Genomic DNA, 23713 nt, shown 5'->3' with positions numbered 1-23713 from the left:
AACAAAGCCCATCCTGAGCAGAGGTGTCATGCCCCCTCCCCCAGGATGGGATGGATCCACGAAAGGGAAGCTTCAAAGGCCTGCCGTCTTTGTAAGCTGTCTCTGCCTTTTGCTGCCCCCAACAACTGGCTCCCACCGGTTCTGACCCCCACTTTGGGCAGGAGAATTGGTGGAAGAACCAAGTTAAGAGGAGAGGTGTGCCCACCTATGCCAACCCCACCCCTCAGGTAGGGGAGGCAAGGTGAAGCACACATCTAAGTTCCCTCAATGTTGAAGATGAGGGAACCCAGCAAATTAGGGAGAGGCTCATGCCCCCTCCCACTGGAGGGTGGCATAATAGGGGGTGTACCCACCCCAAGGAAGGGACACCCTTTTAACACCCCTAAATGTAGTATTTAGGGGCAACCCTGAACCTTGCCTCCTCTGATTCGAGGAAGAAAGAAGAAGGACTGAAGAGCGGTGCTGACCCAGGAACAAGAGGACACCAACTGCTTTGGCCCCAGCCCTACCTGCCTGTCCAGACTCCAACCTGACTACAGCAAAACCCTGGCGTGTCCAGCAGCCCAGAGCCCAGAGGACCTGCCCTGCAACCATCTTACAGACTCTGTCTCTCCTTGAGTACCGGATTTGCTCAAACAGAGACTCACCCACAGAATCCGGATCCAGGCGGCTCCGCAATTTTGCACCACTTTGCACCCAACGCTCACAGCCCGAGTTCAAGTGGCCCAACTCCACGAGGAAGTCTTCCCAGTGATCCTGACTTGGAATCTGGTAATGTTCGACCTCCCTCAAACCGACGCCTGCAGCCTCAACCTGAAGTGTTCCCCCGACTTCGACCAGAGTTGGTGAGAAGGACCCGAAGCCAAAAAACACCCTTGCACCCGTCGCCCCACTCCCTTGGGTGGCCCAACCAATGGTGTCCAAGCATCCCCCAGGACAAACCTCATTCTATGTTGTCTGGTAGAATAACATATCCCTGTGACATATGTGTCTCTGTAGCTCATCTTGCATGTTCACCCAAAAATATAAAAATACTTTTTTGCTAAATGAACTCTCAGTATTTCATGTAATGCGACATCATACGTTCAAATGTATCTATGCTGCCACACATACAATCATTTAGCTCCTTAGTGCTCCATAGGGCTCTACTACACGCTTTTGTAAACAGAATACAACTTTTAAGACATTGATTCTATGATCTGACTATTAACAAAATGAAGTAAATAAAGAAGTGTTCTGTTTGACTTTCAGGAATTGTGTATAAGTTACCCTTTGCACTTAAATATGTGTGTTTTCTATTGGCATGTAAGCAATATGTTTCAATTTATTTCATGTGCAGGAAACTTCCAGGATCCAGATGAACCCATTTTAGAATTTAGTTTAGGTAAGTTACTTGTCATAAATTATTTGTATGAATATTGCTGAAACTAAGCTGTATAAATATCACTTTTGTTTTCCTGAATTGCTTGCTCTGTTTGTGCTCTATTGAGCAAGTTGATCAGGATTTTTACCCCAAGGTTCCCAAAGAGTAGTTGGCAAGATAGACCTACCTATGACTCGCTTTCATATTGTTGCTGACTGCCCATTTCTGGTGGATGGATTCTTGCCCCCTCTACAGATAGGTAGCCATTCTCGGCTTTGGTGAGAAGGATGAGGTGTGGCTGAAAGTGCTGGCTGCTTCCCAGTCTAGTGGTATTCATGAGATCTAAGTTGGAATGTGGTGGATTTTACCTACTCAGCTTGACTCGTGGATATGCATCCACCTGCTCGAGCTTGCACAGACTTGAGGTTCAATCAATGAGGGTGCGATGGATTGGATCTATGCAGGTCGATGCATCGGTGCTGCAGGCAGGGAACCCTATCACACCAAAAGGCGCAGGCCTCCTTGAACTTTAAATGCATCGCTGACCAAGCTACATTGAATGCACAGCCACTGAAGGCAGTGTGTGGGTATGTGATCAGTGAGGCCCTGCAGGTATTTCTTGTTACTGCAATAGCCCACTTTGAGCTCCACATATTGAGTTACACTGTAACATGTATTGGCTCTGTGGATGTAACAACAGGAGTGGGAATCTCACTTTCTCAGGTGTTTTGAAGGCAAGGCAGTCACCCCGTTCCAGATACCTAAGCTGAAAATAAGGATTTAAGCATCCCACAAGTGCATGTAAATTTAAATCGTAATATTAAGTTCAGAAATGTGTGCCTCTGTCCATAATATTAATAAATGCAAACACTTATGCAACTAGTGCAGACATACTCACATATGCATTAACTAGCAAACTTTTTATAAAGCTGTCTGTCTGTATAAATAACCTTAATCATACATAATGCAAGCACAAGCAAGCGTTGATAGTTAAAACACAGTAGAACATTAACTACATATATTTAAATATTTTTTAATATTGAAACGTAAATAAACAACTTCCCAAATCGTACTAGTTGGTCCAAATACTCTGTACATTAACCTATAATATTACCATGCATAAATAATAATATAAATAATGAATTTCTTATTAATTACAGTTGTTACATTTTACGTGTAAATTTTTTTGCTGAAGATAAATGTGATTTCTTTTGGGTTCAAACGTTATATGTGTTTTTCTGAATTATAAACTAAAGTTTAAATGGTTTCAGTGCCATTTGACATTCAGTTTAACTGTGGATATTAATACTGTTTTTCGCTTAGTTAATACACACCTCTTGTTAAACCTCCCATTCTATGTTTGTTTTCAAATACGGTCTCTTTGCTTCTGTGCGCGCAGCAAAAATAATGTTCTTGAGAAACGTCCTCCGTTTAGTCTAACAAGTTTTCACTGCTCTTAGTTGCAACAAATGCACTTAGCATGCTGTTTTAACACAGGGTAATTATTTTCCTAATGGTGCATTAAAAATAACTTCTATGAGATTTAGTTTCTTTTCTCTGCATCGGAATTCGAATTTGCAGATTTCATGAGCTGTAGCCTCCTGACATTTCTTCAACTTATTAACTGTTCCTGATAAATCATGGCAGCTTCTGCACTGAAACATCTTTCAAGTCCAATGTCACTTATTCGCAGACCATGGAAAAAGTCTTAATCAAATAAACATATGAAAAACCTTTCAGTTTAATTAAGATAATCGGTGTCTCTATCGGACGGAGCTTCTGTCTGCCATCACTGCTTAGTTGCACCTCCGAGTTCCACTCCCTGTCTGATGTTTAGGTCTCGTCTGAGTCAGCGCATGCACTGCTCTGGCGAGACTTTTAGTTAGTGGGCTTCTAAAATCCGACCACACGCTTTTTGTGTGGCCTAGAGCGTGCGGTTACGCGCACAGTTAAGTGCACAGGCGCCATCTGGCTTTCCTCGCATCGCTCGCGGGCACCCTTACAGTGCGCGATCGCTCTCTTGATCAGTTTCACTTTCACGGCCGCGTCACTTTCACGGCCGCGTGGCCAATGCTTGTTGCTTCCTTGTGCTCACCTTCCGTTTCCGTTCTTGCCTCCCCACCCCTAGCTATTGTCAGTTTGCTGCACTATCCCTCCCTTCCCCGTAGTCCGTGTGCCCCCTCTTTACTGCCCATCCTCCGTTGTCTGCGTACTTACAGTTTGTTGGTGTGCTTTCATGTCTGTCATCGTTGTGTTTCCCATCATGCTTGTTGCTTCCTTGTGCTCACCTTCCGTTTCCGTTCTTGCCTCCCCACCCCTAGCTATTGTCAGTTTGCTGCACCATCCCTCCCGCCCTCCGTTGTCCGTGTGCTCCCCCTATGCTGCCCATCCTCTGTTGTCCGTGTACTTATAGTTTGTTGGTGTGCTTTTTCACATCTGTCATCGTTGTGCTTCCCATAATGCTTGCTGTTTCCTTGTGCTCACCTTCCGTTTCCGTTCTTGCCTCCCCACCCCTAGCTATTTTCAGTTTGCTGCACCATCCCTCCCGCCCTCCGTAGTCCGTGTGCTCCCCCTTTGCTGCTCATCCTCCGTTGTCTGTGTACTTATAGTTTGTTGGTGTGCTTTCACGTCCGTCATCGTTGTGCTTCCCATCGCCCGCCCTCGGTTGTCGGTGTGCTTCCTCATTGTTGTCTCATGCTTGACCTTCTCTCCTCGACCCACATCCTTTCTCCTGCCCTCCCTCTATGTTGCTCCGCTCCGCTCCCCACCCCAACTCACTTGCTTTTTGTAAGCGCAATAGCACCGTATCAAGAAAGCACACTAGTGTTATATCCAAAAAGTGAATTTGGTGCACCTTTGTATGTACTAATCCATCTCGGGCTGGTAGATAAGAAAAACATGCCCGCCTCATTTTGTTGGCATGTGCATCCGTTTTGGCGTACGCTTACAAAATTGCTGTGTCTTAGCACCTTTTTTCTTTTTTACATTATTTTCAGTCTTACTGCACAGCATGGCTAAAAATAATTTCCATAGCCTTTCGGTCTTAGGAGCACCGGAAGTGGGGGGGTGGCGGCAGCACCACCAAGGTAACCCTGCTGGTGTTCTGAAGGCATAAAGAGGACTGTACATTTTCTTTTTATTCTGTTGCATTTGGTGTGAGTTTGAAGACAGAGGTAAAGTTTCATTCAATATAATCTGACATACTGCTGTTTATTTAACAAGGAGATGGGTGTTTACTTTTCTTTCCTTGATGACAAATGGGGTGCATTTTATAATGTGAAATGAGTGACAGTCTTGCAAGAGTACAGCGAGTATTGATAGAAAAGCTGCAGACTGCTGACCCTTTTAGCTAAAGTCTTTGTGACTTCAGAGTGTAACGTTCTCAAGGTTTCCTCATTTGAGGTGGTCTTCAGTTGAAATGACCATATAACATTACATCCACGCTAGATAGACTTTTCCAGGCTCAGCACATTATTAATCACTTTAATTGGTTGGTATTTCTCAAATGAGTGTTTACAAATCCAAAAGCAGCATTAAAATATAGCAGTGTTGAACTTTTGATAACATTCAATTGCTTGGTGCTAAAGCAGCAGTATTTCACAGTATCAGATTTAGGACAGCGAATATACTCAATGAGTTTTGTCAGTCTACACACATGCCAAAGGATTACAACTGATTGTATAAATCAAAGTAAATAAATGGCAAATTTCTTAATTAAAAACTTTATTTTTTATATCTGCCTTTCAGCCATCTCGATAAAAATAATAGTATTTAGATTTATCAAACATTTGTCTTTAATCTGTACATAAATAAATCTCTATAAAACCCAATTGGGCTAATACAGTCACACATTTAAAAAGTCGCTTTCAAACTAGCACATTGAAAGTGTCCTTTATTGTGGCAACTAAAAATCTCACGTGAGCTGTGCAAGCATAATAGCTGAAATCCCTGTCAAAGTACAAAATAAAACAAGCCTTTGGGACCTTGTAAGTGTTTAGTTATCCAACACAATATCCTTGGTACAATAACATTAACTGTTGCATGTCTAAACACTTATAAGGTCCCAAAGGCGAGACCTATTGGCTATGCCAATGCTTGTTTACTATGTCACCTAGTTAATTGTGATCATAGCAAAACAAATGAGCCCCAAGCCCTGTCGGCCGAGCGTTCTGGCTTTGTTTTCTTCATATAAATGCAGTGCCTCATGACTTCATAAAGCCGGAGTTCTAATTATGCGTGACTAATGCATTTTAATGGTGTGATGCGGTCATCTGCATTAAAATGCGTTAGTCTAACCCCTGATACGTGGCAGAGCTGTCCAGGTTTGCATAGGACCTTCGTGTCACCTGTACTGTGGCAGTAAAAAAAAAAGGCTTGTATATTATTTGTGCGTTTTTATATAGCACAAACTTTACCCAGAGGAGTCAGAGCGCTTTACAATAGAACAAAGTAAATTACAATAGAACAAAGTAAATTACATAAGGAATGAGAGGAGAATGGAAGTAGGTAAAACTACTTATAGGTACTCATGGTGGAATTTACACATTAACAAGTTACAGATACATTTGTGATTATAAAAAACGAAAGGTGGCACGATAAGGGTAATACAAGTACAGAATATTTACAAAATTGATCTCTCATGAGGGTCATGTGGCAATCAAGGTCATGACCTGGGTAGAGGCAAATTGGCGAATATGGCGTTAGAGCTACTGTTTTTGGAAATTTGGAACTACGAACGTATCCAGGTCGCCATTCAACGTCCTGTGATGCCTTGTACATCACATAAATGTTGGTGTAAAAAAAAAAATTCAAACGCGTGGCCTAATCTGGCTTTCTTATAAAAACAGCCATAATGGTTTCAGGTCAAGTTCGAATTGTATGAAAACTGACAAAAAAGTCAAGTTCGCCTTGTATGAAAACTGCGAAAATAACACTTATGTTGTATTTACTGTCAAGTCCCGCGCCAGCCCCAGGCGCGTGGCAGCAAGGTTCTATTGCTCTCCTGTGCGAGAGCCCCTAGTGTTATCGTTGCCCCCTCATTGGTCCCCTAACATTCCACATTCCATTCCCTTATTCCCCTGTCTTCCCTAACGGTTCCAACGGTCATTGGGGATCTGCTACCTCTGAACTGCACAGTTGTGTAGGGGCTGTTGTAGAATAAAGCTTCTGAACCCATACATTCGCCTCTGCTTCGTTTCTACAAGTGGCGACGAGCGGACTTCAGCAACAGTCCCCACTGCGGTATGCCTGATGTCGCTGCGGGACCTGTCGCAAGTCAGGAAGATTCACTAACCTGCTAACGCGACCGAACGTTCTGACCAACCTGCTGTCTCTGGGAGTCCTGCTGCACCCTTTCTGCCCAGAGTTGCTCCCTTCATGTTGTTGGAGAGGCCTTTCTTCTTACGCATGGTGAGACCGGCGCTGTCTGCGAGCTTGTTGAGGGGTTTTGGCGAACCCAAGGGAATCTTCAGCAGCGTCATCTGCCGCACCCCTCATTGCTTTTCTACGCTCCATCCTTTGTGAGCATTCTCTGGCGCTGTTTGCTGCTCACCTCACGCCACTCGCCATTGCCTGCGTCTGCCTCCTGTAATCCTGCTGTTGGCCTCCCGCAGATCCTGCGTTCAGCTGATTTTCCTGACAGTGAATACTTTTCGCCTTCCTCCAGCCCTGACGCTTCCCTCACAGAGACTAGCCAGCGCATGACGTCATTGAAACGCACACGTCCGGCGCCATTTCAATTTGGGCTGCACAGCACACATAACGGCCATCTTGTGGCATCTTTGTCACAGTCACTTTTGCCCTCAACCTGTCAGTGCGTTCCCTGTTCCAGTGATGTGCACACTGTAATTGCTGTGTCATCTGATTGTCAAGCTGCAAAAATCCTCTCGCGCATGTTTCTCTCATCAATGATACACACATTTGTAAGCGCATTTGATGCACACATTTGAAAGCGCATCCTGCTCACAGTCAAGTCTGACATCTGAGTGAGTGACTTGCACTCCACGTTTGTGTCCGATTCACCAGTGATGCGCACACATCACTAGTCAGCAGTGCGTTTCCTCCTACAGTGACACGCACACCTTCGTCAGTTCTAACCACACCTTCCACTGTGTATTCAGAGCATACCAGTGCAATATGTGTGCCCTAAGCTCTTTGAAACTCTCTCAGCCACAACCTTTCCTTCCACTCAAGGGAGAACCGTGCATGCCATGGAAGGAGTGGAAGAAATATTTCTGCAATTACATTGAAACTGTGGAAGATGAGGATTTCACTTCTGAAAAGAAAAAAAAAAGAATTATTGTACTGCCTTGGTCCAGGTGGTTTAAAAACATACAACCAGATCGAGAAGAAAGTGAGGGAGGGTGATAATGTTTTTCAGCATGCCTTGGATTACTTAGATACTCATTTTTCCCCGATCGTATGCGTTGCAGATGACCGCTACAAATTTTCACTGAGAAAACAGGGTAAAAATGAGAGCATTGATGAATATGTTTCCGCTTTAAGTACTTTAGCCCTAACATGCAGATTTGACAAGAAGAGTTCATACGTGACCAAATTATAATGCACGCCAGTAACCCTAACATCCAGGACAAGCTATTGGTAAATGGTGAGTCACCATTGAAAGAGGTGGTCGCCTTGGTTAAAAAAGCTTAACTTACGGGCAGGTGTGCCAAAGCTGTTCTAGATGAGCCCAATGTTGTAAAAGCAGTCAACACATCGAATGCAAGCAAATTCAAGTCCAAGGAAAGTACTAGCCAAAATCCAAGTGGGGGTGACAAGAAAAGCGAGTTTAACAAGAAAAAACTCAATGACGAGAAGGTGTACACAAAAAAATACATTGAAGACACTGAACGCAGATGTTATCGCTGTGGGTCTTCGTCTCACTTACCGACTTCAAAAAGTGCCTGGCCAAATTTCAAAAGTGCACGTCTTGTGGTCTGATGGGGCATTTTGCAAAAGTATGCAACAGGAAATCCTTCAGACGTAGCAAGCCAGTTAAACACATCCAGGGCCAGTACGACCTCAGGTCTGAGGAGTCTGATGATTTGGGGTCAGACAAGATTAACTACGTGTTCTCAATTGAATATGACATTCTGGAACTTGCTCCCACTAGGGTCAAGAAACCCATTTGTGAAATCAAAATGGGTGGGGTACCTATGAACATAGTTGCTGACTCTGTCTCCCCGTTCACCATTGTCAACGAAAATGTCTGGAAGCAGCATTTTGTAAGTAAAATTGGTACTTCCCTTGAAAAATCCAATGTCATTGCTAAGAGCTACACTGGGGATAACATTGAAGTCATTGGGACTTGTGAACTGGAGTTTGAATTTAAAAACAGGAAGGCGCTCTGCAAACTCTTTTTGGCTAAAAAAGGACCTTCCGTCTTGGGATGGAATGATCAGGCTGACCTAGGGATCATTCTCAATCCAAACAGTGATGACCCTGTTATGTCAATTGAGGACGTCAATGCATCCAATAGCACCCTAATCAGAGACTACCCCCAATTGTTTTCAGGAAGAGTAGGCCTACTCAACAGCTTCCAACACAAAATTGAGCTAAAAGATAATGCCTCCCGTGCGTACACAAGGTCAGACATATACCTGTTTCTGTCAGAGATGATGTCCAAACGGAACTAAACAGACTGGTCACCAATGGAGTAATTGAAAAGGTTGAATCCGCAGAGTGGGTTTCTCCTTTGGTAGTAGTTAAACACCCCAATGGGAAAATTAGACTCTGCATATATCTCAGAGACCTAAATAAAAACATTATTGTTGATCAGTACCCCTTGCAGCACATAAGCGAAATGTTCAATGCTACGAAAGATATGAATGTATTTTCTATCATTGATTTAAAGTCTGCATATCATCAGGTACCTTTGCATGTAGAGAGCAGAAAGTATACAACTTTCATAACACCATTTGGTTGCTATCGTTTCACATGGGTACCGTTTGGATTAGCCTCTGACGCAGCGCTTTTTCAAAGAATATTGACTTCTCTCTTTGAGGGCACTGTTGGGGTGAGGTTCTTCCAGGACGATATCCTGGTTATGGGCGGCAACCAAATGGATCATGATGCATGCTTAAAGCAGGTATTTGGGATTCTGAAAATGCATGGTTTGACAGTTGAATTAGATAAATGTTAATATTCTCAGAACAAAGTTGTTTATCTTGGTCACACCATCAGTCAGGAGGGCATTAAACCCAAGCAGGGATTGGTTGATGCCATCCTGAAAGCTCCCCCTCCCTCCAACAAGGATGATGTGAGAGCTTTTCTCGGTCTAACCGAATTCTACTCAAAGTTCATTAGCAACTTTTCAGAAAAAACCTGCAACATGAGGCAATTGCTCAAAAGCAAAGTCAAATTTGAGTGGTCCCCGTTATGTCAAGAGGCTTTTGACCGCATCAATAAGGATATAGGAAATGCGCCTTTTCTGAAAGGTTGTGACCCCAAAGCTCAGACCTATGTCTCCACGGAGGCCAGCGACAAGGGGCTCGGTGCTGTCCTTGCACAGAAAGACTCTGACAACCATGAGTGGGCCTTTGCTTCTCGATCACTGACCACAGCTGAGGAAAGATATTCAGTGATCGAGCGTGAAATGCTTGCCTGTTCTTGGGCTCTTAACTATTTCAGAGTTAATATCTAGGGATACAACATCCACTTACGCACAGATCAGAAACCGCTAATCAAAATCCTCTCAGCATCCAGTTTACAAAATGCCTCCCCCAGACTCAGCAAAATGTCAGTCAAGTTGTTATACTATAATTAAACTGTTGAATACTGGCCTGGGGTTAGGAATAAGGTTGCTGATTTCTTAAGCAGATTTCCCTTACCCAATGAGGCGGTCATAGAGAAGCAAAAGGATGTTGAGCAAGTGGCATTACTGTTCAACACTGACATGGATGGTATCACGGGTGCTAAATGGAAAGAACACATGCTTAAAGACCCCACTTTACACAAGGTGTGCAAATACATCAACGGCTCCTGCCCGAGAAGAGACATCTTGATGAAGGAATCAAAACTTATTTGGAGATAAGGAATGAATTAAGCGTTGAAAACGAAGTGCTGTACAGAATAGGCAAGGCCGTCCACCCCCCCCCCCCCCCCCCCCCACAAGCTCATAGATAAAATATTAAGACTATGCCATATTGGTCATCTTGGTATCTCAAAAACCAAGCAAAGAGTCAGAAACAGTTATTAGTGGCCCGGTATCGATAAACAGATCGAGGTCATGATTAGAGACTGCTTCAGTTGCAATGATTCAGACAAGAGCCTGAAAACCTCTAGAGTTCCCCTGTTTCAGTTACCCCCTCCCAGCATGCCTTGGGAGAGGATAGTTCTGGATATAACCGGCCCCATTGAAGGCCACGATGGGGTGATCAAATAACATCCTGGTGGTTATGGATCACTTCTCCAAATGGCCTGTGATTAAAATCGTCCCCAGTGTAGATAGCTCTGCTGTCATTTCGTTTCTAGATATACTCTTCTTGTGTGAAGGGTTACCCAAGCACATACTGACCGATAATGGACCACAATTCACCTCCGATGCCTTTAGGTCGTTCCTGGAGAGAAATTGCATCACTCAGCACACCACCTCGCTCTATCACCCTGAGGGAAACGGCCTTGTTGAGCGTTTCAACCGAGTCTTAAAAGGGAACATACCATTATCCAGGAACAACAGTCTCAATTGTGAAGAAGAAATATTCAAACTCATTTGGGCCTACAGAATCACACCTTGTGCCAGCACCTCCAAGTCACCATTTGTGCTCATGAGAAGTAGACAACCCTTGAGCAGAGACAGGTCAGCAGGCTCACCACATTATTAATCACTTTAATCAGTTGGTATTTCTCAAATGATTGTTTACAAATCCAAAAGCAGCATTAAAATATAGCAATGTTAAATAGGTCATACCGGCTTGTATGAAAACTTCGAAGAAAGAAGTGAGTTTTGTACTTTTGATAACATTCAATTGCTTGGTGCTAAAGCGGCAGTATTTCACAGTATCAGATTTAGGGCAGCGACTATAATCAATGACTTTGTCAGTCTACACACATGCCAAAGGATTACAACTGATTGTATAAATCAAAGTAAATAAATGACAAATTTCTTATTAAAAATCTTTATTTTTTATATCTGACTTTCAGCCATCTCGATCAAAATAATAGTAATTAGATTTATCAAACATTTGTCTTTAATCTGTACATAAATAAATCTCTATAAAACCCAATTGGGATAATACAGTCACACATTTAAAAAGTCGCTTTCGAACTAGCACATTGAAAGTGTCCTTTATTGTGGCAACTAAAAATCTCACGTGAGCTGTGCAAGCATAATAGCTGAAATCCCTGTCAAAGTACAAAATAAAACAAGCATTGGCATAGCCAATAGGTCTCGCCTTTGTGGTCTTATAAGTGTTTAGTTATCCAACACAATATCCTTGGTGCAATAACATTAACTGTTGCATGGCTAAACACTTATAAGGTCCCAAAGGCGAGACCTATTGGCTATGCCAATGCTTGTTTTTTACGGTCATCCGCACTTACTGTGGTAAGGGAAAAAAAAAAGAGCAAACATGTTTCAGGATTTTACTCAGCTCAGCAGCCTGTCAGATCTCTACTAAATCAGTTTCAACTTCTAATCCATGGAAATGAGAGTGCTGCCTCTAGTTTCCAGATTTCCATTTTGATAATGAAATAGAAACACACATTGTATTGAATATATTACAGTGCACAAATATCATTGTGTTCTGTAGGGTTAAGTATTCAAAAAATATGTATTACACATTTTGAAAATATTAGGACCTATTAAAAAATAAAAAGGTATTTTGAAAACTGTAAATTAGAACTCCTTTGTAGTACTCTTTGATGTACTCTTATATGACTTTATGAAATGGCTCTACGGCATCAAAAATGGAAATATGCAGAAAATTGTCATATGCAGTTGTTACAAATACAAAGAACTGTACTTTCTTTGCACTTTTACTCATTGTTCACAGAGGCCTGTAAAAGCAGTAAAAGAGTGCTCCTGTGGTACAACTTTATAAATACGTTTGTGAAACGGTCCCTACTTGTTTAAATCTTACCAGGCAAGTTCTGTACTATCTTAGTATCACAAACTATGTTTGCAGATATATAAATGTTGTAAATAATTTGTGTCAAATTTTCATGCATAGTGCCATATGCTTCATCATCATAGACAAATAACTATTGACAGTAAATGTCCTGTTAGATCCCTTATTTTTCTCAGTATATTTGTGTTTGAGGTGGATAATCTGTTTTAACTGATTGCATAACATTCCATTTTTGTCTTCCAAGAAAGATAAGGGAATCCATGACAACTAGTACGATACTTTTGAGGTGCCATGGTGATAGCAATTTAGGATGTAGAATTACATTGAAATTACGAGCAGGAAACTGACTGACCCCTACAAAGTGGGGAATACACACAAGAATGAGGAATACCACACAAGATATCTACATTAGTTCCTCATTTTTCTGGCTGCTGTTGTCTGGATATTTCATCAGGTTTTAAGTGATCGAATGTCCAGAAATTTACTGATAATGTGGTATTCTTAAATTCCTTGTTTATAATTCTCAGTTTGGCGGGGAATTACCCAGACAATGTAATGAGGACCCAAGTATCCTATGGGGTCCTACATATAATAAGAAATGTATACAATTAGCGGGACCACACACCCTTAAAATGTTCTTGAACGGAGGATTGAGTGGCTGGTCCTCTAGTCTGGTTTCCCGAATGTTCATCCAAAAGTGCTCCACTTGTCGCTGAATACCCACACAGATATAGTGGGTCAGAGGACAAGCGATTAGATGGTAAGCTAGAGGAGTGGAGAAGCAACTTCTGAACATATAAAGAGGCGGTATATTTACATTGAGGGGACTACTCAGAAGGTTGATTTGCTGACCCAAAACATGGAAAAACTAACAACACAAAAATGAACAGCTGCATAAACAAAGTTTAGGTGATGGTTGACTCCTTCGAGATTGGGATGATGCACCTGAGTAGAATCGTTAGTTGTGTAGAAAAGGAAAATTCTGGAGAAATCTGAAGGGGTTGTCCCCTTCTAACAACATATGGGTGGTTGCTGTCCCTTTATCAATTCAAATTGGCCAAAAAGTCATGTGACTGAAGAAGACAACCAATATCTTCTCCATGTCAAGTTTTGAAAAGCTTGATTGTGTTGCTGGATAGACAATAAATGTGTAAGAGTGCAAGAAAATGAGAGGGGACTACCTGAACTCATCACCTAAGTTTTCTGTATTTTTTTTAGACAATTTTTATTGACCGGTACAGTGCACAGCACAATAAAAGCTACACGTCTGAGAATGGTTACAATTGGTATTTAGTACGTCCACAAAATTGAAATCGGGTTTAAGGATGTGATATGAAGGCCCAGTGTCAAAGGCCAGGATATCGATTTGTATACATTGTAGCATCATTTGGTCTTTAAGAGGAGTAAATATTTTAATACATGCTAACTAAAGAAAACCTAGTGCCCGCGCCCCTGGAAGTTTACCAATGCAGCATTGTCAGGCATGGTGACCTAGGGTGTCAGTATCCAAGTTCAGGTCCGTGATGTCAGGGGGATGGGGAGGGAGTTCTCAAGAATATGGCACCCCTGTGGGGACGAGTCAGAAGGGGGTGCGCCATATAGTTGGGGGGAGGGGAGGTTGGGTGTGATAGGAGTCGGGCAGCGGTGTATGCAGAGGTGGGTGGAGGGCTGGGTGTTGTGTATGGTCTGGAATGTGAAGTCTTTGAGAATCGTGTACTAGTAAGTTGTTTGTTGAATGTTCTGCAATCCTCGTTGTTCCACCTGGCAGAGCGCAGTGCTTTCTGCTTGCGACCATTTAATAGCTTCCACGTACCAGAGCGGGATCGATAGGGTAGTGGCCGACTTCCACTTCATCGCTATTGCCCTCTTGGCCAGTAGAAGTGAAAGGTCAGTGGAGCGGGTTGTGGCTTTGCCAGTTGTGAGGTGAGGAGTCAGGCCTAATAAGTACTGTCAGGCAGTGTTGCGCTGCTCCTTGCCTGTGGCTCAGGAGCTGTCCAACAAGATAGTGTCCCAGTAGACTTGCAAGGGCCCACGGGTCCAGAACATGTGGATGATATCTGCAGCACCTACCGGACATCTAGGAGACTTGTCTGCAACCAGGGGATAAATATGATTTAAGCGTCGAGGGGAGTGGGGGGCAGTGTCAAGTAGGCCCTATGTAGACTACAAAAGTGTATGTATTTGAATCGCAGTTGTGTGGAAACTTACTTGGATATTCGAACGTCTTGAGCCATTCCGAGTCATGAAATGGTTATCCCAGGGGAATCCTCCCACCAGGATCACAGAGGCTCCAGCGTCTTCAGGAGTTCACGCGCAAAGGATTGGTAAAGCCATGTCACTAGGCACCTGTCCTGGTCTATTGAGTACAGCGTATGGAGCAGCAGGTTCTGGGCCGGTTCTGGACCCCGGAGCCCCCTGTGTTGCTGCAGCGTCGCCCTCAGGGCTCATTAGGTTAGAAAAGCTCCCTTGTGTGATCCATGGAGATCTCGGAACTCCTGGAAAGGCATCAGTGTGCCCTCAGTAAATAAATGGTGGAGCGCCATGATGCCAGCCTCCTCCCGCAGCCTCACTCAACAGCCACCCATCCTGTATTTACCCAAGTGCACCTAAGTGTTCTGTAATGCATATATTCTTTAATGGTCTTGAGTAAAAACGGCTTTTTGAATAGACATCTAATGTTACCATAATAAAATTATCCAGATTTTATGTGTTAATGAGTTGTGTTTGAAAAGGTTTAGAATACAAAGTGGTTATACAAGAAATCTCATGGGATTAGATATACCTATTTCTCCTGTGCATAAAATGTGTCTCACTCTTGCATACTATGACCTTCCTGTCAATTGGTATACATTTTCATTCATTTTAACCATTGTGGTAAAATTATAACAATAAAATAACATATCATTACTGTAGGAGAGTAGGGTCTGCTATCCTATGGTCACCCCAAATGTTTGCTTTTGCTTCACTGGTTTTATGACTTAGTGTGGCTGTGGGCCTGCTAATCAGACCCACAGCCCTGCTGCTCTCTCCCTAAATTAATGCCAATGCATGCTAGGTGCATTACCAATTGGAACTGGTTCCCCTTATTGGACCCTGTAACAGTGTACCCCTGGTACCCAGGGCATAGGTGTATCCAAGGCCTACCAGGGGCTGCAGCATGTATTATGCCACCCCTAGCCTGGCCTTACTATTTGACACAACTGGCTGATCACTCAGCCGGGGTAAGTTGGTGTACCCACCTCTTACTTAGATATAGTATATCTATATCTAACATATATGGACACATGGTAACCTATCAGTCATCACTCCTATGGCAGGCCATAACAATCCTGGAGGCAGAGTGCTTGGTTTCATGTGAGATGGTGCTCTGGCATGAGCTGAGCCTGTCTGCAGCTTTCGGAACAACGTCCTTTAGCTGTTTCATGATATTGCCATACCATTTACTCTTAAGTGCATTATGTACCTCGCGGTCAAATGCTAACTCTGGTTTGGCTTTATCAAAACATGTTGAGTAAGGTGTCATGCGATTTGGAATACTACCCCCTCGCCAATTCTGGCAACGGGGGGTAGCATTCCACCCTTCTAGAGGGACACGACATGTACCTAACCTGAAACCCGGGTGAAGTTAGACAGAGCCTCAGCATCACAAAATGGATGCTGCCACCACAGCCACAAGTCTACCCTCCTGCTGCTGGGAGTCCTTCCAGCTTGGGAGGTGTGGACAAAGGGTTTCCTGTCAGGGGAGGTGCTTGCACCACCCCAGACAGGATTTTGTGTAGTGGGTTAGGGAGGGCTGAATAGATTGAGACATGCCTGGGGCACACAAGGTGTCCCTGTGCATATGCCAGTTCAAACCGGAGCTGGGGCTCTCCAGCCCCAGTCCTGGCGCGAAACTGGACAAAGGAAAGGGGGTTTAACTGCCCCCCTTCCTGGTCCCACCCAGAGGAGGGACCTAGCAGGTAATCCAGCCCCTAGATTTGGAATAAGAGTAGGAGCTGTGTCCTAAGACTTCAGATCATCCTGAAACTCGACTTTAATAAGAACTACTACTGGACTTCGACGTTCTGCTGCACAGAAGACTGAAGAGAATCTCCCTTGTGGCCAAGGAGTGACCACCCTGTGAATACAGGCACCATCCATCAACTCAACGACTGCTTTGCCGCCGCCTCCCGCCGGAGACCGAGCCCAGAGCCCGACAAGACCCAGACTCCCAGACATCTCTGAGCCAGATCCACAGTCCCTGCAAAGAAGAGACCCATGGAGGCACCGAGAGACGTGGGACCGGCCATCTCGGAACGTCCACGACAAGCTTACTGCGCAGCACCTGAGGCATCCTCATCGCTGTGCTTTGGGCCCTGAGAAGCCCCAACACCGAGCAGCATTGGCACCAAAGACCAGCCCTCCAGCATCCACGAGATCTGCGTGGGGCCCTTTTGCTTTTTGCCACTCGACGCGTCATCCCGGTTACTGGCCCGTTGGCTAGTGGCCATCTTGGCGACGAAAACTACGACTAACCCTGCTGGTCTGGTTGCTGTGAAAAGGAGCAGCCCCTCTGACCTTGCTGGCCAGAGCACCAAGCTTTCCTCGATTCCTGCATGGCTTGCATTAGCCAAGGCCTGTTTGCTCTGATCAAGAAGCCGACACCGCCATCAGCTAGAGCCTTCGTGGGACAGCTCGTGACTGACTCCTGGACGTCGTCGACCTCTTCACTTTCACGTGGCTGCAGAGACAAGCTTCCTTTCTTCACCTGTTGGCACCCGACATCGCCTGGTTCCTTCCTGGTGCCACGCCGGTCACTGGCTAGTGACTGTGAACATTGTCCCCTCTGCTTGCAGGTCGTCTACTCTTCAGATTCTTCCTTGGATCCACCAGAACTCTTCCTGCCTGGTCGCCTGCAGCATCTTCATCGTCAGGCTCCATAGACCTGCACGACGAAACCCGACGCACTTTGACCCCTATGCACCCGCTTCCTGTGGGTGAGGTAACGCTGGCACTCCGGTGCTCCTGGGTAAAAAAACCTCTCTAGTGTCTAGGTTTCAAGTTGTTAGGTTCTGGTCCATCCGGAAGACTCCTTTTCCTTTAACTTTGTGACTTTTACGCACCCATTGAAATCAATAGGTGCACGCGTGTAACTTTTAACACTGCACACGCATCCTGTGGGCCTCCTGGTCACTAACTACAGTTAGCTACTTGTCGTCCCAGCGATGCCCAAGGCCCTAGGCCTTCGTTCCTTTCTATTTGTGGTTCTTATACCACTATTTTAGTATATGGTTTAGCTGGCCACCTGGCCCATCCATAATTGTGCAACTTGTGAATATTTAAACACTGCCTTGTTTTAAACGAATGTGCTTCTGTGCTCATAAAGAGTATAGGGGATACTTTTAGTAAATAAATACATATATATTTTGAATATATATCTGTGTGGTGTCCTTTCATTTGGTATTCAAGGAGGTTACATATGGTAAAACAGCTGGCTTCACATGCCCTCAAGAGTTTAGCCTGCAGACTGCACTGTCCACGCTACCACTAGGATAGCTGGTCTATCAAGGTTGACTTCAACCACCACCATAAGGGTTGTTTGGCATGGTACAAGGTGATCACTAGAATTAGTGAGCAGCATATACCAGGCCAACTTCTCACAATTACTTTAATAATCTGCATTTGCTAGGTCAATTTCTGCTTCACACTGTTTGGTTGAGGTGAAATATATTAATTGCCCCTTTCACTGGTCGTTAGCTGTTGATGAGAGTAGTCAAACGTACATAATTTCTCCTCCAACCCACTCATTTTCAAGGCAACAAAATGCTATATTTTATGGAAGAAATGTAAACAATCATTCTGTTTCTATTTTCCTGTTAGCGTGCAGTGAGTTGATCACACCATCACTTGATCGGAAGCCAAGCACCTTTGTAGCAGTGAGTGTGACGACACCCCCTCAGGCCTTCTGGACAAAGCACGCACAGACAGAGATCATAGAGGTATGGCTCACACTTGGCCGGTAATGTGATGATGTTGCTCTATTTTGGATGTAATTTTACAGGGGCTATCAATAGTTCTTTAGGACTAGAAGTGAATGAGTGGGTGCTGTTCTTAGTGTTATATCATTTCTGTAAAGCAAAGGTTGTCATTTCGGAAGAAGGTAACCTGGAAACACCTCACAGCCTGGGAACCTCTCAAGTGCTCGTCTTCATACCAGATGTAAATTATTATGAGGGAAAATATGAAAGAGAATGCACTCAAGAAGCTGTACTGGGAAGTTAATGCTGGGGATTTCAATGGGAACAGTAGTTGCTTTCTACCCACTCCCTTGTATGTCTGAGCAGAAATTCCGGCACTTTAATGTATAGGATATTTAGCATTTGAGGTACTTCATTTTTGCATTTCATGTTCGAGTTTTTCAGTTTATACATTTTTATTGAGCACATTTTAGACATGTTAGAGACCCATACTTGGGAATACATTGATAATCTGAACAGATGAATGACTGGAGAGCTCATTTGTGCCAATTAAAACTAACTATAAAACGTACTGCAAAACTTTTCTATTTTCTAGCTTTGCGAACATTAGAGATATTCTGTGACTTTGTCAATAGCTCATTTTTCTGAGCTCTACAATCAGTGTTGAAGCAAAGTGCCCGGCACATTTCGTCTGCTTGCATTTTTTTCAGAAACGGGAACTCTTTAGCAAAAGCAGTACAGTATTTCATAGATCTCTATAATTTCTAGGTATTCAACAGGATACCGAAAATAGTATTTATTTGTCAGAAGCACTTGTAAATGTAAGCTTCAACAAAGACACTAAAGCCAATAAGAGAGAATTCGGGGGGTCTCTTCTAAGTTTTACTTTTCTCTGAAACTCATTCACATGTGACTGACCACGTCTCCGTACTAAAACAAATGTAATCAGTGTCACATTGATTGTAATATAGAGCGGAAGCCTTTCTAGTGGTCTGTGCCATGAAGGGGCTAGCGTGTGTTAATGGTATGCTACATTCATGCTTGTCTGGGTTGGAATTAACAAGTCACATTTGCTGAAAAGAACTTCTTCCTGATAAATCAAACCCTGCAACACTTCATAAAGGCCTCCGTTACTTTATTTTAGCACATTGCGGTACCATTGGCACATCCCTTCCTGCTCTGGTGTCTATGCACCTCCTCCTGCTCCTTTAATGAACATGCAGCTTCCCTCTGTCCCACCCCAGTGTTACTGTCAGGAGTGTTGGTACAAGGGTCCATCGTGTAATTTCTTCAGTCCAAGACTGGGTGAAGTCAGTGCTGGGAGTGGGTGGGAACGCACAGGGGGATTAAGTTTAGGCAGTGATTCTCTAGCAGGCAGTCAGTTCCCCCTCAAAATTGCACGTGGAAGTGTCTGTTCCTGCTGAGAATGGGTGTGGAATAGATGGATGTTGCCTCGTCAGAGTTGGGAAATGTAATGGAGCTATTCAAGCTGATGTGATGGTAATCCGCTAGCTGCCTGACATTGACTTGGTTCCTGGGCTCTGCACTCATTCTACAACACTCTCATATCTTTGGCTACCGACCCCAGTTGTTAAATTCCTGGAGGAAGTTATTTCCAGTTCCAGCAGATCTCTGAAGATAGATTTAAAAAATAGCACGAGGTTTTGGGGAACATTAAACACTGTCTGTAGTACTGTGAAACCTCTCAAGGCAGCATCTAGTGCACGATAAAATCCCATACAGAACACCGGGTTAATGACACATTTAAGACCTCACTGCACGATTTTATTATTTTCACCCTTAGACTTTGGCTGCCTAGAGTAAGATACTTGAATGTTATTTTAGCAATGTATTTATCAGAGTTTCTGAATCGGTGTTTTATATGTGAATCATGAAGCCTACGCAGGAAAGACGTGTTGTAGTTAGTTCTACCTCCTCTCTAATAGAAGACAGTGGGTGCTCTTGAGATTTTCTTACTTTATTGTAACAAAGAAAGTCTGCAGTTAATCTGTAAGAGCCTTTCTCCTTTTTTACAGCTATGGACTTTTCTGGGCGTTATACTTCCTTTTTGTATTACATAATGTGCATTTTTCGTTAGCGATCCTGATTACATGTAATGTTTAAGTCCTCATACAACACATCTAATTGCAGAGATAAAGTCACATTGTGTGCGATGATTTGTGTGTGTTGAAAGGTCAACTTGCAAGAATTTGGGAAGTGACACGAATCGTGTCTGGGAACTCTGTGTCCAAATCCCTGCCACCACCATTTTTGTTGCCAAAGGTATCAATCAGTACCTTTTCTTGCACCCTCTGCTTAACATGGGGTCACATTTGACTCTTCTAGGGGCAGTCTGGTGCCCCCTACCAGCTGGCGCTCTGGAGAACTGCCCTAGAAATGGATGGGGCACCACCCCACCCTGCCTGCCACTAAAGTTCTGGCACCTCAACTCTCGTTAAAGTGCTTTGAGGTAGTACTACACTTTCTTTACACCACTACATTTCTTTTTCCGAGCTCCTCTGAAACTTTCACTGTTCTCCTACCAAGGGTTTGATACATTGGATATGTGTCTGCGCCTCGCTTTATTTGCCAGACGATCAAAGGTCTGAGTCTTGGCATTGCAAGCTGGCACTTAAATGCCCCGCTTACTCCTTGGCCGGATTCCACTGGCGGACAAGAAGGAAAGAAGTGATTTCCGTAAACACATACAGGACTGGGCCTTGTACTACGTCACGGAAGTCTGAGCTCACTCGCACTTTGCCCGCCCTGATAAACGTTCCACTGATCTGTGCCTTCTCCCTCTTTCGTTTCAGGGAACAAGCAATCCTATATTTCTGAGCAGTATTGCCTTTTTCCAAGACTCCCTTATAAATCAGATGACGCAGGTCAAGCTTTCTGTCTATGACGTCAAGGACAGGTCGCAGGGAACCGTGAGTACTGCTGCCTTCTTCTTGAGTGCAATGTACTGTTAAACGTGTGCGCTGGGGAGGGATTGCCGTTTGGAATGCTGGGTTTTCTGTTGATTTCATTGTTTAACTTGAACTCGTGGATTGACTTGGGACAAGAATCAAGCATGGTAGTAAAATACTAGAGTCGCCATAAAGTTGTTTTTAGCATGTTTTAAGAACCCTCCCGTCCTTCCATTTGAGAACTATTAATGCACAATCCTCTCAGCACCATGCTTCATCACAGATAGTCTCTAGAAGAAGTAATTATAGGGAGCGAGGTGAGAAAGGGGTTCGTTTCCTTACAGCTGTAAGAATGTACCTAACACAGGCACAACCCGAATTTAGATTTGAGTGCGTTCTTTCGTAAGTTGCTCCTCAAGTACACATTCTCCAGGCGCCCCGGATCTCAGCATGACTTGCTCACGATTGAAAGTCAAGAGTTGTGTCCAGGAATAAATAACTGGACAATAGAAAAGATAGTTGTTTTAAAACACGCTCCTGGACCATTTGGAGGTTTTTGTTTCTGTGGACTGCGACAGCAGTTGCATTTATCAACCCTAAACTTGCATTGAACTTTGTTTCAAAGGCACCAAGTGCTTGAGCTACATTTTCTAAAAAGTAAAAATCCAGTTTTCGAGGGCGAGTGTGGATAAGGGAGCAGTCAAAGTGCACACTGCTGTCAAGAAGAGGGTAAGAGGTCTAAGTTAACACCAGGCTGCATCTTAGCTTTTGAATTTTAAGAAGCCAGCTTTACAAAATCATTAGGTCGGCTCTAATGCAGGCATGGTCTCTGCTTTTTGTGGCCGGGCACTCTTTTTGGATTTCCCAGAAGTGACAGGCATTCTCATAACTCCCCAACTGTAGAGTGTCCCAGAATGAGAAATCAGGCTCAGGGTTAGCTATAGTGTGCACAGAGGAGGAGGAGTGGTGGGCACCAATAAGTGCGCATAACGGTTTGGCCGGCCGTCTTAGGACGGCCAAACTGGCATGCTCATTTAGCATTTCTCCACCTGGCTGTGTTGCGCAACCGGGTGGAGAACAGCCCCAGGCTCCCAGGCACTGTCTGAGTGGTAAAACAGGCAGCTCGGACCTATCACGACATTGCTGTCATGCTGGTAATACTATTACCAGCATGACAGCAGTGTTGTGATTGGCTTAGGGGAGTCTGGGAGCCTGTGTGCTGTGCTGAGGAACAGAAGAGGACGGTGGGGAGGCAGTGGACGGCATGTAAGACATCTTTTCTTTTTCTCCCTCCCACCACCTCTTCTGTTCAGCAGCAGCCACCACTGTAAAACGGGAAACAGCGTTTACATCACATCCACTACAACGCATGCGATTACAACTCGGTCGTTACAACAACTGCGTTGTTACAATGAAAACCATTGCATCGCAAGTCGTTTCCATGACTTGGTGTAGGGGACGCGCTAACCTAAAGAATAGTATAATTTACTATTCCAACACCTTCCCTACTGTTGCACAAGCAGGAGTTGGAATAGTAAATTATACTATTCCTAAGTTCAGCGGACCCCCTACAGCATGTCCTAGAAACGACTTGCGATGTAATGGTTTGCATTGTAACAACGCGGTCGTTGTAACAACCGCGTTGTAATTGCATGCGATGTAGCGCATGCGATGTAGCATCACATAGTCCTGTCAAACAGGTACATTTGGACATAAACATATGTTTATGACCGAATTTACCTGTGTAAATTGCAATCATTGGGGCCGATTCACAGAACTAATCTGAGATAAAATTCTAAACTTACACTTTTGGTATTTTCAGAAGGCATTTAGCAGTAGTAAAGTTAGGACTCTTAACTTTACTACTACTACTAAACTGAGACAAAATCCTAACTTTTCGACTTTCGGTTTTCACAAAAGGCATTTAGTAGTAGTAAAGTTAGGAGTCCTAACTTTACTACTACTAAATACCTTCTGTGAATACCAAAAGTAGTAAGTTTAGGATTTTATCTCAGTTTAGTTTTGTGAATTGGCCCACAGTGTTTAGTTGGTGTGCCTGTGTGTGTGAATTTGAAGTCAAAGGAGTGAGAGAAAAGGATTCATGAGCATTATGTGTTGGTTTGTGGATACAGAGAAGTTGTGAGCACAGTGAACTGTATGTGTAAAGAGTTTTGGTGTCAAGCGAGTATGTGTTCTTCCTGTCCATTGTGTTGGGTCTGTGATTCCAACCTTGATTAATTTCTGAGAATTCTGCACGCATCGCCTGAACAATCCACCTCGGCATTCACGCTGACTCTTGGCTGGGATCAGATGTATTCAAAATGGGAAAAGCCATACGTAAGTAAGGTGGAGGCATCCCTAGAATTTCTGGTCCTTATGCAGGTTCTGTAGGTCTCAAGTATCGTGTGCCTCTCT

General features: G+C 43.9%; 1 protein-coding gene across 6 annotated transcripts in view; it reads left to right on the top strand.

Moving 5' to 3' along the window:
* The window catches only part of INPP4A (inositol polyphosphate-4-phosphatase type I A), an 857226-nt gene that overhangs the window by 478790 nt on the left and 354723 nt on the right, over positions 1 to 23713 (top strand). For all 6 annotated transcript variants that reach the window (XM_085622821.1, XM_085622820.1, XM_085622817.1 and 3 more), the window contains exons 8-10: positions 1340 to 1384; positions 18292 to 18410; positions 21203 to 21319. In XM_085622821.1, the coding sequence (XP_085478947.1) occupies positions 1340 to 1384; positions 18292 to 18410; positions 21203 to 21319 (281 nt within the window). The remainder of the gene's footprint in view (positions 1 to 1339; positions 1385 to 18291; positions 18411 to 21202; positions 21320 to 23713) is intronic.

Source organism: Triturus cristatus, chromosome 8 (genome assembly GCF_964204655.1).
Source record: "Triturus cristatus chromosome 8, aTriCri1.1, whole genome shotgun sequence".
NCBI lineage: Eukaryota > Metazoa > Chordata > Amphibia > Caudata > Salamandridae > Triturus > Triturus cristatus.
This window is presented reverse-complemented; position numbering and strand designations above follow the sequence as displayed.